The following is a 16,756-nucleotide window of genomic DNA, read 5'->3' as shown; positions in this document are numbered from 1 at the left end:
GCCCTTGGGAAGAATGCTTCCCAAAGCTGCACCCTCTGAGGAAAGGCAATAAGCAGCTAACACTGCTAATGAGGCCTTGGAGATCCTGCAAAACAAAAGCCCAGTTGTCCCAGTTTGTTCCCTTGAGGAAGGAGGATTTTGTGACTAAGATGCTTTGCTAGGGAGAAAGAAATGAACATTAACTCCACATTGGCTTTGCATATGGTCTCAGTGCTATTGCATGAAAACCTAAGTTAGCCTCAGTTTTCCAGCTGTTACATGCATCCGTACCTCCATTTCCTCACCCTTTAAGCCTTTGCAGACAGGCATAAACTAATGAAAACTGCCAGGGATCTGATTCCCCCACCCCTGCTCCCTCCTTATCTTTGCTTGCGAGCTTTCCAGTGCAGCTGGTTGGAAACCACTAGGATGTCGAGACCAGAGTGCCCCAGAGAAGGAGCTGTGTGGAATGACCTGCTGCTGCTGAGACTGGGCCTGGTTTCTTGCCTGTTCAGCTGGGTGGGTATGGGTCGGACCCCTGGGCATGCTGCTGGGAGCTGGCAGCTCCTGTCTGTGCTGTGGACAGCCTGGGGCTGAGTGAAACCTGGTACCGCCGAGCCTGTCTCATCTTGGTAGCTTTGTTTTCTTCCTGAAATGAAGGAGGAATTCTCACTGAGGGAGAAGGTTTAAAGTTCTGTTTCTCAAGTGGGAGCGAACCTTTTTATATTCCTTACAGAAAGGGAACTGAGCCTGCAGAAACTTTCCATATGTGATGGGGACCATCTTCTTTTCGACCAAAAATCATTCTATCATTCTCAACCCAAACCATTCAGTGATTCTATGATTCCCCTGTGGGGTGGCAGTGGCTGGGGCTCTGGGCCTGTGCTCAGCCTCTCCACTTTAGTACTTGGTCATCTCTGGTCCAATCTCACGTGCTTCCCTCCACCAATGCATACATCACACTTGCTCAGGGCTTATCTTACCCCTGAGATCCCTTTCCCCCATCTCTTCTTCATGTCACCTCCGCCTCATCCTCCAGAAAACAGGGACTGCTTTTTTCTCTGCCCTCAATGAGAAAAAAACCTTGGCCTGGTGTCCTGTCTTCTGCCTAGGTTACATGCTCTGGGCAAGAAGTCGGGAGAGTGCATCGGTGTGACAGCTAATTTCTAAGGGATAATTTTGGACAGAGCAATATGCTCAGCTTTACTGGCACACACAGCATTCAGCCCACAGGCATAGAATGTTCTGTGTGGTCCAAATTGCCACCCTATGGTGGCTCCTCCATTACAGCAGAGAGATGGGAAATTATTCCTTGCTTTCCTCAAGGTCTGTTTAGATTCACCTAACGAAAACTCATTTATTTCCTTTCTCTTTCCAAAGGCATCAGCTCTTTGCTGGCATGTGAACCCCGGGTTTGTTATCACATGGACTGGCAAAAGGTCTGAACTAGCACTTTTTCTTAATCCGGACACTTTGATGAGGGCTGGGGACAAGGACGAGAAGGATGGAGCTGCAGGCTGGCTTTGGAAAATAAATGTGTTTGTGCAAAAAGCTCTGTTCTGCAAACCTTTGTCATTTTTGGACACCACTCTTACAAAAATCAGTTCCAGCCATTGGAAGAGTTAAACAAAACAATGTCATTCCGAATTAATACTTATAAACTCCATTTTGGTTTGACCTTAAAAATCTGTGTGTGCAGCAGGGTGGAGAAACGAGAAGCAGAAGAAAGGGGGTAGGAACATACCAAAACCTCTCTGATGGAAAACACTTTTCATTTTGAAAAGTTTTGCAAAAAAAAAAGAGACTCCTCCCCCTCCCCCCCCATGGGGGTGTTTCCAGCTGGTGCATCTGAAAGGGTACTTTTTGTTTGGCAGTGTCTCCTGAGAAGGAAAATACATTTTTCTGACCAGTTGGGTGCAATCAAGAAAGCAGGACAGAGTTAGTGCTGTTTTACAGCTTCTTCGTGCTATATGACATGTGTCACAGGAAGACTGCCAGTGGAGAATCAGGCTTTGTGTTTCACTAGGGGCTGATTTATGGGGAGGAGGAGGTGCAGATGTGGGCACGAGACTCTGACCATTAGCTCAGAGATACTCTATTTATACCCAACCCAAATGTCAGTGTATGTGCAGGGGTGATTTTTTTTTTTTCATATAGGTGCAGAGATGTCCTAGCCACTCTCTGGAAATATCAGGAGAAGAGACTGAAGCAGAAGAAACCCACTGGCCTTTGGGAACCTGACAGTTTGCTTTCCTGTTGTGTTTCTAGAGTATTCGGTCCAAGGTGGAGCTCACAGTCTGGGACAGCCCTGAGGACATTGGCTTGACCTTCACTGCCACGTGCCAGGACGGATTGTCCTATCCTGGGCTCAGGAAGTGTGGGGATCTCAAAATAGGAGATACGGTGAGTGTGCCTGTCGGTCTGTACCCTGGAGGGACTGTTTCACCCTCTGTGCAGATGCTTACCTCTCCTCATGAGTGGTCCTGGGCGGTGAAATGCAGCTTTGCTCATCTTCCTCTGCTCTCCTTGTGCCATGTTAATAAAGAAACCCATGGAGAATGGCTCTGCTAGAAGTGGTTCTGGGTGGTATAGATCAGCCCAAGGTCAGCTGTGAGGAAAGAGGGAACACACGTCTTGTCTATAGCACCCTGAGCCAAAAGGTCTTGGTCAGGCAGCAGGACACAATAGTCAAGAAAAGGCACTTTTTTTTTCTCTTGTAATCCCATGTATTCACATCACACTGCCATCTGTGACATCTTTATTGCCATGGTCTGCTGATCTTTTCCTGGGCCATTAAATATTCAAGGTTTTCTTGTTATTGTTTGAGAATCCTGGCTTGTATCAGAAATAGTGTGGCCAGCAAGGCTAGGGAAGTGATTGTCTGCCTGTACTTGGCACTTGTGAGGCTGCACCTCTAATACTGTGCTCCATTCTGGGCCCCTCACTGCAAGAGAGATGTTGAGTTGCTGAACCGATCCAGGGGAGGACAATGGAGCTGGTGAAAGGTCTGAAGCACAAGCCTGATGAGGTGACCTGGGGGTGTTTAGTCTGGAGAAAAGGAGGCTCAGAGGCGACCTTATTGCTCTCTACAACTACCAGAAAGGAGGATGGAGAGAGGTGACTGGTCTCTTGCGACGAGAGGAAACAGTCTCAAGTTGAAACAGGGCAGGTTTAGATTGAATATTAGGAACAATTTCTTCACTGGAAGGGTTACAAAGAATCTGAGCAGGCTGCCCAGGGAAGGGGTTGAGTCACCATCCCTGGAGGTATTTGAAAGATGTAGATGTGGCACTTTAAGACAGAGTTTAGTGGTGGACTCGACAGTGATATGTTAGTGGTTAGAATCCATGATCTTAAGGGCTTTTTCCAACCTGAATGATTCTGATTCTGTGATTCTAGTCTAAACTTGTCTTTCCTGGTGTGAAGAGGTCATGGTTATCTTTAGAGGTATTTCCAAAAACGACAGGGTACTCAGAAAGGCAGCAACCCTCCTCTCATGTGTTCAGTTCCTAGGATTACTGGATAGTAGCACAGATAAAAATACAGTTTGGCCTTTAAATTTAACTGTATACAAAGCATAATCCATCTTATGATTTTTTAATAAGAAATCAGAGAAGCTAAGCTTTGCTTGTTTTGTTTTCTTTATTTAGAAATACAGATAAATGACTTGCTGGACTGAAGAATGGGGCAGGAAGGCTCAGATAGTGGAGAACCTTCTCCCCTTCTCCAGCCTTTTTCTGTGTGTGAGGATGTGGGTGCGAGTTTGTTAGCAGCCTGATTGCCTTATTTGAGAAGAGTGACTCTGCAAACATACCAGAGCTCTAAGCCCTGAGACATATAAAAATAGTTTGAAAGAGTCAGCAGTAACTGGACTTTTCCCCTGCCAAATAAGGATCAGGCAAAGTGTTAAAAAGGGAGATGGCCTCTGCTCTTTTAGCTGGCTTTCCTGGATCTCCAATGGGTGATAGGCAGGTAAAAAAAATCCCTGTATCTCCTTGTTCCCACAGCATAGCAAGTTCCCAAGGTAGCAGAGTTAATCTGCTGTTTGATCCTGGACTCCTGGCTTTGGCACAAGCAGGGTGGTCGCTCCAGCCACTGTAGCTCATCCATAAAGGGGTTTGGCAGTGGGTGCAGCAGGGAGCTGGCACTAGTACCTCTCCCATTTTAGGTGCACCTGAGTATCAAGGTGTCTGCACAAGCAGATGTGCCACAGGATCATGGGGATCCCATTCCTCCATCCTCCCTTGTTCAGCTGCTCTCTGCCCCATTGCTTCCACATGGACCAAGATTTGACTCCTGCTAAGAAAGTTTCCCCAAAGAGAATAATGCTGCCACTGGGTCTTAATTTCCCGAGGTTTAGTCCTGGGGCAATGGTGAAAGGAGCAAGATTGCCCTGATTCCCTTAGCTTGCTTTCTGATGTCTGTAATTTGAGCTCTTTGGCTAATTGCTTCAGGCCTTGGGAATGGTAGGAGGTCAGGGGAGGTTTCCTGGGGGTGCAGCTCCCCTGGCTGGGGCTGGCTGTGGTGCTTTATGGTGGGATGGTGCAGGCAGCAAGATCTTCGTGTCACCACAAATGTCTCAAGAGAAAAATCATTCATGCCTGATCCCAAGGAAAGGGGCCCATTTCCTTGGAGTAAAATTAATCCTCTTTGCTAACCAGCAGGTCTAGGCAACACTGGCTGGCCCCAGACCCGACCCCCACCCTGCAAAACAGCAGGATTAAATCATGGGCCAACCAAGTGTCCATAGGATGCTCTCGGTTTTCCCAAGGAGAAAATCTCTGACACTGAATTGTAGCAACAGAAAATGAGTAGGGGGGTGATGTATAACCATATAATGAAGTATAACCCTTCTGAAGCCAGTCTTAAAAGAAGCATCCATCAAAACTAGCCTGTTAGCAGCATGCTGAAAGCTTGGAACTGTGTGACTGATGTACATCTCCAAGTGCAGATCAGGATTCCCATAAAACCTTCTAAACTTGTGATCTTCAGGAACCTTGGGCCCTTGTGCTGTGTCCTTGATAGTGCTTGGTTCCGGAAGAGTTTATTATTTCAATAGCATGAGAACTGGGTTATTTGCCAGAGTTTTGCTGTGTTTATTTCATGGGAATAGGCAGGTACCTTCCTGCTTCACAGAAACCAAGAGTCTCTGATAGGCAAAATTACTGCTAATGGCTGACAGTGAAGAGTTTTTAAATGTTAAGGTTGCCATATCCCTTGTGGGACTGGTAAATGTCAGTGCATTGAGCTGCAGATGCCATCTTTAGATACGCAATTACAGAATCAGAGAATAATAGAATGGATTGGGTTGGAAAAGACCTTAAGATCATCTAGTTCCAACCCCCTGGATGCTCAAGGCCCCATCCAACCTGGCCTTGAACACTTCCAGGGATGGAGCTATGAAGCAGAATTGTTTTGGGGGTTTTGCATACCTGGGAGTGAAGTTCAATGTGTTGAGCATGGCCATGCTCCAGGGAATGCTCCATGGCTTTTCCCTGGGACATTTGCCCTTCCCTCCTGCCTTTCTCCCCAGGGCAATCTTGAAGGACATTTTGTGGCTATATGTGTTAACTTACATCTCAACCTGCGCCCTCAGGTTTCCTTCGAGGTGGCGGTGGAGGCACGGAGCTGCCCTGCTGAGGACACTTCCCACACCTTCACCATCAAGCCCGCTGGCTTTCGGGACACGCTGGAGGTGGCAGTGACCTACAGCTGCCTCTGCGGCTGCACTGGCCATGCTGTGCCGGCCAGCGGCAAGTGCAGCGGCAACGGGACCTACACCTGCGGGCTGTGCGAGTGCGACGCCGGCTACCTGGGGGCAAGGTGCGAGTGTGAGGAGGGTGCCAGCGGGGACGTGCACCAGGTCATGTGCCGGGAGGCGGAGGGCAAGCCCCTCTGCAGTGGGAGAGGGGAGTGCAGCTGCAACCAGTGCCTCTGCTACGAGAGCGAGTTTGGGAACATCTATGGGCCCTTCTGCGAGTGTGACGACTTCTCCTGCGCCAGGTACAAGGGAGTCCTCTGCTCAGGTAGGAGCCTTTCCTCCCTCATGCCCTCTGCTTAGTGGGGATGGGGAAACCACCCCAACATGGGGAAGGCTGCTGGGCTGGTGCCTGAAGGGTGTGCAAGGGGCTGTGCCTGATGCAGTTGCCGAAATCTGCCCTGTTTCTTGAGGGATCTGTGCTCCCTTTCTTTCCCTTACGGGAGAAAGGAGGTTCAAGTGTATCCGCACTAATGAGCAAAAGTGCATTATCTTCATTGGAACTGAGTTTCCAGCATTAGAGTAAAAGGCTCTCTCCTTGCAGACTTGTCCTTTGCCATGTCCCATAGAGATAAGCAGAGTCTTGGTTTTGGTGTTGTTATTTTGACATAACCGTGCGTGTCTCATGCATGCTGAAGTGCAAACCTAGTAAAGAGTAAGCCAGCACAGACTTGAATCCCCTGAAGTTTTTTGGTGTCTTAGGTTGGATTTTTTTCTATGGGTGCCATCCTGCTCTGTGCAGGAAGTAACAATTTTTTTTGAAGATGAAGCATTTGAAGTAATCCCCTGGTGCAATGCAGTGAAATGCTTCAGTTTGTTACTTACAGAGAAAATCTGTGTTAAAGATTCCTAGAGGTATTTTATGTATAGACTTTTCTGCGCACTGGGAAAACAAGTCATTCATTGGGAAAGATGTATCCTGTCAGCTTTGCTTAAGCAGAGGTAGAGGAGTTATTTTGCTGTGTTTGCTAAAATGGCTTTAATTCCTTCTCAGTCCAAGGTCGCATAATTTATCTTGCACATAATTGCCTGGATTAGCCCTCAGACATAATTCCTTCAGTTGGAGCTGAGCAAAAAGTTAACCTTTGAAATTGTCCTGCTTTCAAGCAGGGAAAATATTTCCATAACTGAATATCTTGGTCAAAATTTCCAAAATATGTGTAAGCTTAGAAATAGCTATTTTTAACGTTTTCTCCAGGAAAGTGATGTTTTTTGACCCCTGCTGTTTATTTCACTCTGCATGTTTCTGAGCTGGGCAGTAAGTGACTTGGCACCTTTTGGTTGCAGATTTCTGGATGTTTGAGACTGTCATATCGTTAGGTGGGGAGAGAATGTTCATGCTCATTTTCCTGTAGCCTGGCTAGTGATGTTTTGGCACTGCTGAAGATGGGGCAGATGATAACCTGGTTTTTGGCATTGCTCTGGGGCTCCCCACTGCTGCGGGGTGAGAAAAGCCGGTACCACCTCCCACAGTGAACATGTCCTGCCCTGGGCTGGGAGGGCTGGGAGAGTCCTTGCTGGTGATGCAGGGGCAGAAAGAGGGGTGAGCAAGTAAGAAAAAGATATTTGAAAGTAGAAAGGGAGGGTGGGAGATAACCTAAACTGTGAAGTAATTAGGTGAAGTACTGCCTGACTCCATATGACCAAATTGCTTTAATAGCATCATTCCACCCAAAAGGAGTATATTTAATAGCAAGCAGGGCAGCGATACTATAAAGAGAGGTTGGAAGTTACTGGTATAGCGGTTGGTACTGCAAGAGAAGGACACCCCTTTGCTCATATTTCCTTTTCATCAGGAGAGCCAGAGCTCTGATGCCCCACGGGAAAGCAAGTTGTGTTGCACCTGCTTTCTTCTGGTGCTGGGAAGGGCAGCATAGCTGGTTTGGGATTTGCCAGAATTTTTTAAAGTCATTTAAAAGTCCTTTTTATAGCTATGAAAGAAAACAAAGGGTAGGCTGAGGCCAAGTGGCCTCTTTGCTCCAGGGGTGGGATGGAGTTGGGATGGAGTCTGGCATGACTCTGAGGGTTGGGTCTCCCCATGCCTCTGGTATTTCTATTGCTGTTGATTTGTTGGCTATTATTTTTATTTTTATTTTTTTAAGAAATTCCAGTAGTTTTGATGCTAAATCTGAGCTGTAACAAGTGCTGTGCCAATGACATAACGTTTTGAGATGGTTTTGTCAGCCCAAGAGGCTTGGGGCTTTACCAGCCCAACAGAAGTGTCTGAGCTTTCACAGCAGGTCTGTGCCCGCAGCTGCCCCTAACAAACAGCCCTCTGCCACACAAGCATCTCTGGTGGCTTTCATCAGATCCATGCTCTCTCCTCCCTGCAAATGGGGTCTTCCTGATAAAGACCATGTGTTTAGCTCCACACTGAACATCTCTGGTAGCACATGTAGACTCGGCAGCCAGGGGTGTTTGGATGCAGGGCCTTGCGTGCAGGGTAAGCTCCAGGGTGATCATGTGGGGTCCAGTTGCTGCTTTTGTTCCTGCAAGGGGGAGAAATGACACCCTGCCCTCCCTATGTCGTCTCCTGGGCACAGTGTTTGACCCTTAAAAGCTTTGGCATCCCAGTGCCCACCATTCTTGCAGGCTCAGTCCCACCACGAGGGGAGACCAACAGCTTTTAGCAAGTGCGGAAACCAAAAAGGTGATAGTGTCATGGACCTCTGAGTGACCATCTTGAACAGAGCAGGTGGAAAGCAGCCAGTCCAACCTGACCCGACATCTGGGGAGCACAGTTTTTGAAGCTGAGGAGTAAAAATCCATACATGCAAACTGCTTTGCATGCACGTGACTGTGCTTTTTGCATGCACATCATGAGGCTCATCGTGAGCCTCATGAGTCCATCACCAACCAGCCTGGGTATTTCTTCCTTTTATGATCCAGCGTGACACTATTGCTATTGAGTCACTGCCATGACACAGGGCTGGCGGGCAGATTGCATTCAGGCATCCTGCATTCCTAGTGAAAGCCTCAGCGGGTTGAAATCATTTCAGATGAACTATGAGTTTCTTATCTCTTGGTGTTTAGTTCTTTGGCCAACAAAAGTATTTTCATTCCTGCGTCCATTTGTAAATATTGGCGCCTCATTTTGTCAGTGTTTGAGAGGAGTGATGACTGCAGACACTGCTGCATATTGCTCCTGTCCTTTTGTAGCCCTCCATGAAGTGGAGAAGCAGATTTTAGGTGGGAGGTAATCTAAAGGAGAAGCAGGTATTTAATTCCTGTCAGTGGGAGGTTTAACGTGCCTCCTGCATCTGTGGGGTGATTGGGAAAAGGAGTAATTTATAACATCTCGTAAATGTTGATTCAAGTTCTATCCAACTCTTAGTCGATGCTACTTGGTCACTCATAAGTGGCATTTGTCCTGCTGCTCCCTGAGTCCAGTTAACAGCTCCAGAGTATGTATTTCAAACCATTAATCTAACTTTGGGTCACTGAGGATGGCTTGCAGGAATGCTCTGTTCCTCCGAAAGATGTAACCATGTACCATACTCTAAGAAAGCAGGCAGTTACTTTCCAAACCATTAAATGCTTCACTCCCAGTTTTTCTCTGGATGCAGAAGTTGTCCTCATGCACTGAGACCTTTGGTACCTCACTCTGGCCTCTCTCTGAAATTGGGTGTCTGTGGGACAGGAGAAGAGAGCCATCCTGCAGTAGCCAGGCTCAGGAAAGGGCAGCAGTGGCCCCGCGGCTTTTTGAACCCCTTGGCTGCCTGCCAGGCAGTTTGACAAAGGAGGAAACATCTCAGTGCTAATTGCATTCCTGAAGGTCCCATAAAAAGAGAGCAAGAGGGAGGAGAGGCCCCAGTGAGGGCATCACTTGTTTGCCTCTAATGAAGAGAGACTGGCTCACTGGAGGCCAAGCTTCATTAGCTTCAGTGCTGCAGACCTATTTGCGGAGTAGAACAGCATCGTCTTTACTTTGATGCTTCTAGAGAAATTTCCCCTTAACCATCACCACTGTTACCTGGCTCCCTGTGTGGATGTCATTAGTGTACTCTTCAGCCCAGGACTGTAGTTGTGCACAGGAGCTTTGCTACTGAGGTGTAAGTTAAGAGCACTCACCATGCTGCAAAACATTTCCCCCTAAATACAAAGGATCTCATCCCGAAAATCCATACTGTCCAAGTGACACAGCAACTGCTGATGATGCAGCTTTGTCAGGTCTTTTGTGGCTTCTCCATTTTTTTTTTTAGAATTAGGCAATAAATCAGATTTATAAATGCTCTTCAATTGTGAATCAAGCCCTGCAACTTCTTTCTAGCTCTTAAGCATCTGTTAACATCTTAACTGGTTAAGATGACTAAAGATTGTAGCTGGCTAAAGCATAGTGAGATAGAGATGCCTCAGAGCACAGAAACTAGGAGTCTGGCCTTGCTTGCTGGTACAGGGCTTTCAGGGACACAAAAAGCATGGGTCAGCAATAAAGCATCAGGTGTCAAATTTGCAAATACCCACAAGTGCCAGAATCACTTCTGAAATGGGATTTAGGAAGTGACAGCTCACTGATAATCCGTGGCTTATTTCACAGAGAATAGCCAAACTGGCGTGAGATGCGGCTCCAGCTGCCCGGCAGAAACCACTTCAAAAACTGCTGAGGATGTACAAGTCTTCAGTATTTGTTCTGAATGCTTCCCTTGCTTGATTTTATAAAATGGGGAAGCACTGTGAGGTTTTAGCCTGTGCTAAGGTCCAGTAAGATGAGGCTTTTCTGTCTGTTTTAACACAGCCTCAAACTAGAAATCTCACTCCTGCTTCTGCAGTTTGTTTTTGGCATTCCCTGTCCCAGGCACTGTAGCGGTATTTAGCACCGCTGTGTTTGCAGGTCTGTGGGATGATGTGGGACTGTGATGACTTCAGTGCTGGCACGGCAGTTTCTGATTGTGCAGCAGGGTCCCACTCTTTGAGAGCAGTGCTCAGGTTTAATGGCACTGCTAGTATCTGTACCCTTGGGTTTCTAGTGGGTTCTGTTACCATACAAATCACTGTGCCCATAGACACATCTTATGAAATAGACTTTTTTCCATACTTATCTTTGTAGTTGTTATTCACCTACCCAGTGGCAGTGCCTGAATGGAGGATGCCGGTGTGCATCTGAAGGCTCAGATGTGAGGATAAAGGTGATCCAGCTTTAACATTTTTTTTATTGTCTTAACTCTCTTCATTCCTAGTGTGAAGTTTTTACCAGAAGCTGCTGTTAAGAAAGAAATGGGTAATATTTGATTTATTAATCTCTGAGGTGCAGGTTATGGGCTGAGTGTGGTTTGGGGAGGAAGGGGTGCTTGCCTGTGCCCACTGCCTTTGGTGATGCCAAGGAGTGGAGGATGGCATTAAGTAAATTTAGCCCCTGCCAGAAGGGAAGAGAGTGGCCTGTGGCAGAAAGAGAATAGGGAACAGAGCCTAAACCACATCTGCAATGTTTTCTTTTAAGTCATGTCTTGTCATCTTTAGGCTTTTGATTTGGGGAATTAGTTTTTTTCTTTTTAGTTTAAATTGTGTAAAAAGTTGGAATCTGAGCACTGCCCAGTCAAAAAAGACCTGAAGAAGAGAGGCAAAAGGACTATATAAGATGTGGAGGTTAAAAATAATCCTTTGATGCTAACTGCTTGTGTGGCTGTGAGCCATGGCTCTGTCTCTGGGACAGTTGCCCCGCAGGTCAATCCTGCTCTGGTCCCCAGACTGGAAGAGGGTTGGGAGCATACCTCTACCAGCATTTTAAGGCTTATTTTGGTGATAGAGGGTGCAGTGTCAGCTCAGGTCACTGCGGTGCAACCTTGCATTGCCAGTTGCTTCATTAGTGGTCCCAGTTATCAGCAGCAGGTGGGGAGCTCATGAGAGGGAGCCAGGCAGTGACTGTATGTGCTGCCAGGACTGCAGAGCATGGGAGGGTGGTTTGGGGTGAGCTGAACCTGGTAAAGTCTCCGAGCCCAAACCCTTTTCCATTAGGACTATGAGTGTCTCTTTTCCCCACCAAACAGCAGGGTAGAGGACAGGGAGCTAAAAACCATCTGAGGGTGGGCTAGAAAACAGAGAGGTATGTAAGTGTCATCACGCTGTGTGGGTCACCGGATGCCGATCACTCCTTCTTAGCAGCCAACAAACCTGGTTTCAGGCACCTTGAGGTCTCCTGCCTACAGAGCTGCTGCACAGCCCAGAGGCACCTTATGGCTGGAATAAAGAGGAGATGGCACTGCAGTAGCATCTCTTTTAAGATGTGATCAAGAACGGGAGTGCTTGTGCCTGGTGTCACTGCTGGGTGGGCATCCCTTGCCAGGTGACATCCCCCCTCCCCCCCGAAACATTTTGTTTCAACAAGAATAGACTGCAAACATTGAATAAGAAACAAATCAAAGGGAGACCTCCACTGTCCTCTTCCTTTTTCAGGGTTAAACTGCAAAGTTGAATGTGTCCCACTTACTCATATCACGTGGATTAACGTGAGGAGATGTAAGGTTTAGGTCAGCTCTATTTACTCACACCCTGTGGGTCAACCTAAAGAAATGTAAGGCCCAGGTCAGCTGGCAGGGCTGAGATGAGGATTAACTGGAAGAGCAGTCAGCTGAATTCATCTGCATCCCTCTCTGACCAACACCACTCTCACCCTGCACGCGTGCTCCCTGCAGATGCTGTTTGGCCTTGTGTCCAATGTAATTTGCCTGCATCTTAGCACTAAAAAACCTCCTTATTGCTTTTTTTAAAAGTGTGTTTGTATAAACCAGATTTTTTCTGATGTCAGTTGTTGATATTCCTGCATTCCTGCTTGACCTCCTGCAGAGGGTGGGGGCTCCCATGCCATTGCAACATTTTGGGGAGGCAGGGTGCAATTGCTCAAGCAGTGATCTGGAAAACGCTTCCACACGCAGGGAAGGAACTGTGGAGGAGCCTGCTGCTGCTGTCACATGTGGGATGTTGGCTTTTAGGGATCTGGCAACAGGAGCTGGTAGACAAGCCCTGGGGTCATCCCAGGCTGCTTCCCACTGAAAGGCCAAGTCTGGCCATGCTTGACCTGGAGACAGTGAGTTCTGAGAGCGACATTCAAAACCTCTCAGCCTTTAATGGGGAATGTCATTGAGAATCTCACCACTCTTTACACAGTGTGAAGAGGATGAGAAATCACAGGAATGCATATGGGATATGCTTATCCATTGTGGGCAGCACGTGGTGCTCTGTGTTTGCATTGTACCCTGTGCAGGGGTGGCACCTTCTGTGATGGGAAGCATTGATGCCCAGCCCCGGGCTCCCAGATAATTTGAAAGGGTGGAAAGAGACTCCCCAGGAGCTGTGCAAGTGACTGGCTGGCTTCATCACTCCTCTTTAGCAGTATTTGTTTTTTTTCTTGCAAGCAAAGGGCTCCTGTGCATCACCCATTATTGTTTTAGACAGCTGGAGTGAGGCAGGGAAATGAGGGAGCTCACACCTTGGTGTGTTACTCCTTACCATTGATACCTGTCACCATGTGCCAATGAATGGCTTGTTATATGTAACAGAGAAGATAGTGAGGATTTTCATTTGAAACACATCCTCTACTAATGCAGGCTTTCCTGGTCACATGGATGGCCTTTGGCTCAGGCACTAGCTTCTTCCTCTTGGCAGTCCTACACCAACAGAGATGGGTACCCTGTAAACCACCATCTCAGAAGGGGCCTGTCTTTAATGCTGTCTCGCTGGTGTCTCTGCAGCCAGCCACTCAGTCTTGAGAACTCCTTCACTCTTTGGAGGTGGTCTTGAGGTCTCCCTGCCTTAAGCTACCAAATTCAGCAGCGTGTCCCATGTGTTTCTGGGTGTGCTCATCTCCAGGAGCTGTGGCTCATAGCGCAGAGAGGGGCTGAGAGACGGGTGGGATGTGTTTGCACCCCAAATTTCATCTTTATGAAGTCTCTATTTCCCTTGCACACAAATCCTTGGTGGCCTTTTGGAGGTGCATGGGGGTGACTCAGTGCATGTGTTTCCTCACATCTCCAGTCCTTGGGAGGCTCCTGAAACCTCCCTGCCGCTTCCCCCCCAGAGCATCATTTCCATCCTTCCACAGTTTCCCTCTTCTACTTCCTCCCCAAATTTATTTTTTCCCCTTTGACCTGGTTTCTGCTCTTCTTCCAATGTAATCCTGAGACATGTGCTGCTCTCCTCCAAGAGCATGCACCTCCCCGTCCCGCTCTGTGCCTGTTGAGAAGGCTGAAGATCCGAAGGGGTTCAAATGGCCGCTGTACTGGGGCAAATGGCATGGGATGACCCTTGCCCTCTGGCAGTGACCTGTGAAAGCATGGCCGGTTCTTGTAACTGTGGCATATAAAAATGCCTCGTTCCCTCTCTGATTGCTCTGCTAATGACCTCCTGAATGTTTCAGGTTAGAGAAGTCTGCATTTCAGTGCAGGTGGATGGTTCCTAGCTAGAATGCTTCATGTATACGCTCCTCTGGTTTCTTTCCCAATAAATAAATGCAGTATTAGGTATTATACCACCAGGTATTACAGTTAACATCGTTGCCTGTTAAATATTACTGATTAAGTTTAGATTGGATATAAGGAAGAAATTCTTTACTGTTAGGGTGGTGAGGCACTGGAATGGGTTGCCCAGGGAGGTTGTGAATGCTCCATCCTTGGTGGTGTTCAAGGCCAGGTTGGATGAGGCCTTGGGTGACATGGTTTAGTGTGAGGTGTCCCTGCCCATGGCAGGGGGGTTGGAACTAGATGATCTTAAGGTCCTTTCCAACCCAAACCATTCTATGATTCTATGATTCTGATTATTTGGGATTTGGACATGATGATCCTTATGGGTCCCTTCCAGCTCAAGATATTTTATGATCTTTGCATGGATTTCTTATGGGAACTCAAATGTTTTTTCATTTGTGCCTCTGCTCAGTGATGGGTTTATTCTTCATCTCCCTTTCTGTTTCTGGCAGCAGCTACACCCTGCCTACCCTACCTTGCTTACCCCAACGGTTTGTGTTGGTTATTCACACTGAAACTGCAACTGAGTCAAACTTTCTTTTCCCAGCATATCGCATATTGCTTTCCTAGAGTTTTCGTTCCATTCCTGGCATGAAGGGGCAAAGCCGCCTTTTCTTACCCCTCCTTTCCCCTTGCCCTGACCCTCATTACTGTCAAAGTCTTGCAGCTTTCCCCAAATCTGGCAGCAGCTCCTTTGAGGACCAACCAGCACACAGTGCTGCTGTTCCTGCCTCTTTTCACTGGGGTTTCTCCTTGCCCCTGAGTAGACCTTTTGCAAGCATTAATGCATGCTAATGAGGCATTAAGTGCCAGGGCAGAATTAAGGAATAAAGAAGTGACGTCTTTGACATCTTTACAGGAGCCAGAGCTCCGTCTGTGGGTCTCTGCTCTTAAAGAGGCGCAGCATGTGGGTCACAACCAGAGGTGTCACCTGGTGGTGCATGCATCAGATATACCCAACCTGCTCTATTCTGATGCAGCTGCCCTCTCCCACAGCCGGCAACCATGTATCTCAGAAAGTAGAAAGTTTCAAAGGAAAACTAAGATGAGCTTTGAAAACACAGCTCATCACCTACTTGCTCCCCAGAGAGCGGTCCTAGACAAACTCACTTAAATGCTCTGCCTCTGTGGTCAGCAGCTCACTGAGTTTGTTGTTTGCATTTGGTCCTTCTGATGACAGTAATTAACAGAAATAAACATTTGGAAATGAATGCTGTATTTGGGGTTTAGAGGCAAATGAAAGCCTCAGAGCAGCATGTGAGTGAAATTCTGGGCCTCTGCATTTCTTGTTGACATGCACTGACAACCTGTGAATTTTGCTTAGTTTGGTTTAAAAAATTGAATTTAAATAATTGACCCGAAAGAGAAGTGCAGCACAGGCTGAAGGTTCATTCTTTCTCTTTCTTTTTTTGTCTTATTTTGAATGATATTCTGCCTTCTTCCAGCTTCTTTGGAAAGGGAGAAATCTGTTCCAAAACCATGGACCTTTGGTGAACTTGAACCAGATTATGTGTTTGCATCCAAATACAGAACTGGGCAAGGCTCCCATGGCACTGGATTTTGCACAGAAAGACTCTCTCTCTCTGCTTTGGAGCCCACTCCTCTCAACAAGGTCCAGCTGAAAGGGCATTCAGCCCACTTGGGCTTTGGCAGGGTGAGAATTAGCCTGCTTTTCGTTTTAAGGATGGACCTGAACCATACAATTTTGCCCTGGAGTCCAGGCATTTGTGATTGTGCGGCTTTGTTTTGAAGCCATATTTTATTTTAAGAACAAATCCAGAGGATTTTGGGGTTTGAGCTTATAGGAGCCTGCTCAGGCACTGGTGCGGGAGGATGAAGCTCATCCTTCCTGGAGGCACCACACTTTGGTGGAAGGGTTGTGGCACTATAGCTTTTCTCAAGACCTTTATGTGCATTTCGTCTAACTGTGTGCTCACTGTATGTCCCCTCATGTTTCTGAATCTTCCAGAGCTTTCATGGTGGCAAAACCTGAAGGCTAAATGTAGAGTTGTATAAGCAGACCTGGGCAAAGAGATGAGACAAGAAAGTATATAACTGGGGGAGAAGCTTCTGGTTCTGAACCCATGGCTGTTGATGGTATCTTGGCAGGGTTGAGAGACCAAGTGGAAACTGCTCTCTGTCAAACAGTTTTCTTTGTCAGGCTTTTTGGGGAGAAAATAAACAAATGGGGGGAGCTGCACCGAGGGTGTTTTGCAAGCAGATCTCACCTGTATCATCTGTAAGGGGTCTGGGGAGTTGGCTGGAGAGAGGAGCACTGCAGTGGGAAAGGCACTGGTACATCCCATGGGAGGCCAAATAAACTCCCAGGGAAGGGAGATGGGTTGGAGGTTGATAGAAGAGGACAGTGGCACAGAGCCCTTTTTCAGTTTTTCAGAGAATTGGAAGGCTAAAGGAGGGGGAAAAACAGGATTCACACATACACCCCTTATCTGGCTTAAGGAATAATATGAATTGTTAGCAGGTTTTGCAGTATCTTCCATGTCAGTTTCTTAAGGGGTGACAAAACCAAGGATGAGCATGTGCCTGCCCAATTTGATGGAATGGT

The 16,756-nt window shown here is 47.2% G+C and overlaps 1 protein-coding gene across 1 annotated transcript in view; it reads left to right on the top strand.

The window, feature by feature from the left end:
- The window catches only part of ITGB5 (integrin subunit beta 5), a gene marked incomplete at both ends in the record, with an annotated part of 60,492 nt that overhangs the window by 30,146 nt on the left and 13,590 nt on the right, over window positions 1-16,756 (top strand). The window contains 2 exons of the mRNA XM_080621095.1: window positions 2,248-2,382; window positions 5,576-6,005. Coding sequence (XP_080477221.1) covers window positions 2,248-2,382; window positions 5,576-6,005 — 565 coding nt within the window. The remainder of the gene's footprint in view (window positions 1-2,247; window positions 2,383-5,575; window positions 6,006-16,756) is intronic.

Source organism: Psittacula echo (assembly GCF_963264785.1).
Source record: "Psittacula echo genome assembly, chromosome: 6".
Lineage (NCBI taxonomy): Eukaryota > Metazoa > Chordata > Aves > Psittaciformes > Psittacidae > Psittacula > Psittacula echo.
This window is presented reverse-complemented; position numbering and strand designations above follow the sequence as displayed.